The sequence below is a fragment of the Arachis ipaensis genome, chromosome B06, assembly GCF_000816755.2.
Source record: "Arachis ipaensis cultivar K30076 chromosome B06, Araip1.1, whole genome shotgun sequence".
NCBI lineage: Eukaryota > Viridiplantae > Streptophyta > Magnoliopsida > Fabales > Fabaceae > Arachis > Arachis ipaensis.
Genome location: NC_029790.2, coordinates 118,983,550 through 118,988,293, shown reverse-complemented (window position 1 = coordinate 118,988,293; position 4,744 = coordinate 118,983,550). Strand labels below are relative to the sequence as shown.

At 37.4% G+C, this 4,744-nt stretch overlaps 1 protein-coding gene across 2 annotated transcripts in view; it reads right to left on the bottom strand.

Moving 5' to 3' along the window:
* The window catches only part of LOC107604993 (regulation of nuclear pre-mRNA domain-containing protein 1A), an 11,017-nt gene continuing 6,833 nt past the window's right edge, over positions 561–4,744 (bottom strand). For both annotated transcript variants that reach the window (XM_016306724.2, XM_021104877.1), the window contains one exon: positions 561–1,879. In XM_016306724.2, coding sequence (XP_016162210.1) covers positions 1,082–1,879 — 798 coding nt within the window. In that variant the 3' untranslated portion in view covers positions 561–1,081. The remainder of the gene's footprint in view (positions 1,880–4,744) is intronic.

Genomic DNA, 4,744 nt, shown 5'->3' with positions numbered 1-4,744 from the left:
TTAAAAAATATTATTAAAATTAAACATGTTTTTCTTATTTAACAATGTCTTTTAAATTTTAATTTAAAAATAAAAATATAAAAAAATAATTTTAATTTTAATAACACTTATATAACTACCATAGTCACCAACACATCATATTAGAATTTGCCTTGTATAAAACCTCATATAAGCCTTCTCATGAGGAGATTCTTGATCAACTAGCATCTTCCTCTAAACTGAATTCAATTTTCTTTTTTATTAACATACATTTCAAACACACTGTACTTAAAATGATATACTTATAAGTTATAACTCTAATACCCTTTCTATTTTCTCCCTTAAGATAGCACCATCTCTTATTAGACATACCCTTAACTCTTGGATAGGTTAGACATCAAAAACCAAGATATAGAAGAGAAATTTAACTTCTGGTGAAATCTTATAATTACAAACATAAACAAACCAAAGGAACGGCAGCATTTCTTTCAATTCCATTCATTCTCTTAATTCCTAGTTTCCTATCTCATCCACAAATTAGCTTAAACTAGAATTCATATCAACAAAAGTAAAAGAAGAGATGGTAGAACTGAAGATTTTGTTTATAATTGAACTGGGGCCCTACTACATGGTTTCTGACTCCAGCAACACGTAAAAATAGATCCATAAATACAAACACAACCCGTCTATACATACAACTGTGACACTAAAAATAAACATATTGCCTGCTTGCAAGGAAAAGATGCAAATCATTTGAATTTGAAGATTTGCAAGCTGGCTTTGACTGATGAGGACTAAATCAGTAATGACATGCCCACTACAGGAATTAATATCAGCTAAGTTTTACAAACATTAAAAGATAAATAACTCTAACTCGGCAAAACCGTTATTATCCTCACTGCGAAACAGAATGAAAAATGCTGTAACTCTAGAAAATTAGTAACAGTCAATGACTACAGAGGTTACACAACAATTACTATGTGCACATCTGATTGTAGTAAAAATCAGATTCGAATAGCAAGGTTATGGGTGAAGGAGGTGCCGAGTCTTTCTCCGCAGCCTTTCCTTACCTCGTCGTAGTGGTAGCTCTAAGGACCATGAATCATTGTCGAGAGATTGGGGCCATAGGCATTGACGTCGGTTGGTTATAGTAATTTCCATCTGAACCCTGGAAACCCTGATATGTACTCATTGGAGCAGGTGTAAAAGGGACATTATTCATGGAAGCACCAACCATCGGATAGGGAGCCATAGATGATGGCTGGGCCATGCCATAGGTGTATGACATGCTGCTAATTGATCCAGCATTCTGCATGAACGGTGACACAGGATACTGCGGCATTGGCGGTAGTGGTGGCAATGGAGGAGGAGATGAGGAAGGTAGGGGTGGTTGATCACTCGGAGTAGATTGCGGGGCCATAGTCACACTTTGTTGCATAGATTCAGGAACAGAGAACGGAGGGAGTTGCGGTTGTTGAGGATTCTGAGAAGGTACATAAGATGACTGATCATTCTCAAGCTTAGTCCTCTTTTCAGATTGATAATCTGCCGGGGACGTGGACTCCTTAATCGGATTGCCTATGACCCCTTCAGATGCTAAGGAAGAAAGCACATAAGACAGCATCTGGGCGGATGATGTCGAAGCTGTAAGTTTCGCTGCCACTGCAGCAGCTGCAGACTTTCGTGGATCTTCGTCAATGTGTCCAGAACTTTTAGGAAAAGACATTTGTGGTGCATACATTGATGGAGCTGATTGTTCCCTATCACCAGATATAAAACTTGAAGTTGCCATGGAGGATTTATTTTCCTTTGAAACCTGTTCAGGTAATGACTGAATATTGTTGCCACCAAGTAACTGTTGACAGGTGCTACCTGCCTGCTCTGACTGAACTCGTGCGGCCTGAAAATGTATAGCACATAACATTCAAATTAGACTGTTCTCACATAATACCCAACATTGATAGAGTAAAGTACCAAAACTGACCATGAAAGATTATGACGCTGACAAATTTGACCATAGAAAAATTAAAACTAACTTGTAACCATGAAAGATGGGCTTCAAAAGACAAAACTACCAAAATCCTAAAAAATTATTAAAAATTTCTAGATTACCCCTCTAACCTAATCTAGTTACTCTCGAACTCTAACTCTACTCTATCCCCAATCTCTAATACTCTTAATCACCACATCTTCCAATCCCTTTTCTAAACCCTTTCCTCTCTCGTCCACTCCACCTCCTTCCCTCTCCACTCCTCTCACCCCAATCCTCTCCCAAAAGGAATGAAAATTAAAATATAAAATGTGTCACGGACAGAGATTATGCCTTAAAATGTTTGTAACGTTGGATGTGGTTCTAACTATATTACTAGCTACTTGAATGTTGACAAGCCACAGAGAAGGGAGAAAGCCACTGCAACGGGAAAAGCTTGGTTTCATCATTATTCAAACATAATTCCATCACTTTCTTACAAGTCCCACCATCTCGAATGTCGGTTCCTCTTACTCCCCCCAAAATGTTTTTGTTTCTATCCCCAAACACACGGCAGGGAAGAAAAATATTTTTTTAGTTTTCTTTGGACGATTATAACCCAAAAACAAAAGATTTGGATGATAGAGTTGGGAGAGAGATTAGAAGCAAGGGATTGGGGTGAGGGAGGAGTAGAGAGGGGAAAGGGAGGAGTGGATGAGGGACGAGAGGGTTTGAGAAAGGGTTTAGAAGATTGGGGATGGTAATGAAGAGTATTGAAGATTGAGAATAGGTTAGGCTTAGAATTTGGGAGTGGTTAGATCAGGTTAGAGGGATAATTTAGGAATTTTTTATAATTTTTTAGGATTCGAGCAGTTTTGTTTACCGAAATCCATCTTTCATGGTGACAAATTAGTTTTAGTTCTTCTACGGTCAGATTTGTCAGCGTTATAACTTTTATGGTTAGTTTTGGTAGTTTAGTCATATTGATACATTGTATGGTAGAATTTTTCTGTTGTCTAATGTTAGCTAGTATTGAAGAAAACATTTACTACATACACTCAAAAGAACTGAAAATAAAGCTCATCTAAAAATAACTATATAAATTACAATACAGTATAACAAAAATAGTTAAACAGTAGAGAAACAACTAGGACCACTTTGGCTATGCTTGGTGGGGGGAATAAAAAAATGGATTGGAAATTTTCATGGATGAGCTCCATTTTACCTAAACCAAAAAACATAACAGAAAAGAAAGACATAGGATTGAAGAATGTTATTCTAAATTATAACTTAAAGGGACAAACTCAATCAATGACCCTCTACAATAAGCCTTGTCCTAATAAACAAGGCCATTACGTGGATCAAACAATGCCATACTACCCCATCATATATCATATCCGTGTTTAAACCATTTATATTTAAATCCGCCTAATATCCTCAAGGTTTCCTTAAGTTTTCTCTACCTATAGGTATAGAACTAGCATCTATCTGTTCCACTCTCCTAACTGGAGCCTCTACAAGCCTCCCATAAGCATGTTCATATCACCTAAGAGAACATCTTTTGTATAATCAGCGCTGCTCAACTCCCTCCCTATCTAGTCTGGCGTGCCTGCTCATCCAAGCATCCTCTTCACTGCAACATTAAGCTTGTTCCTGCTGTCCTTTTACCATCCAGCATTCAATCGCACACCACATGGCTATGATTTAATAACATGGAACCATTGGTTCATGAGATCAAAAGCTCTGAAGGACAAGGAGTGGATAATATCAGAGTTCCCTACTCTCAACCAAGACTCCAACATCTCATTTGATCCTCTCTGGCTGGCCTACTATCCTTTTACCATTTCAATTAAAAATTGACTATCATCTTGAAGAACTTGTCAGAAAATTACATGATTAGGAAGAAAATAGTTTGTTCAAATGATCATCAGCGGTAAATTTACTGAAAAGCAATACTAGACAGCAAGAACAATCTTGAACACAAGGAGAATATAGGAATAACCAAAATGGTGAGAAGACACCAAAAAATAGAAACGTCACCAGAAAGTGAGAATTCACTTGAAGATGACAGTGATTCACATAACAACATACTTGCCATTGATGGTATGTGATTTTCAAAAGCACTCAAAGCATAATGCATCCAATTCAAAGAGTTCGAACAGATTGTGCTCATAAATCTATTCAAGGTTCTTAGATTGCGAGGTATGACACTAATTGGTGGAGAATAGATGAGAAGATTCAATCACGTAAGGTACAAATAACAAAGGAATTTCACTATATTTTCTGCGGACAATAATTCAAGAGTACTCTCATCTCTTGCAAAACTAAACCAAAACTCCCATTCCAAATCCTCCTTTTACTACTTCTAATCTATCTAACAAGGCCACTCCTTTCTGCCTCAAAGACGAGGAATTTGAATGGATAGTGCTCCATCCTTCCCAAATCTATTCAAGGCACCTAGATCAGGAGCTTTGATATTACCTGGTCAGACTGGATTGGAAAATTCAAGGTGTGACTAACAAAGGAAACAGCGCTGTATTTATAGTAATTATTGGTCAACGTAACAATATACCACGAGATGTAAATCTATACAAGGGTGAGGAATAACTCAGGTTCCCTTAGTGCTCCCAAAACTGAACCAAAATTCCCAACTTCTCAAGTGATCCACTTGCTTTCCCAATATCTTCTTTCATACGCTTTTGCTACTGACCAATTCCAATCTCTAACTAGTAACCACCAGGGCTCATTTCCCAGCATACTACTTTATCTAGGCTGCCATGTACATAGGTTTGAAGT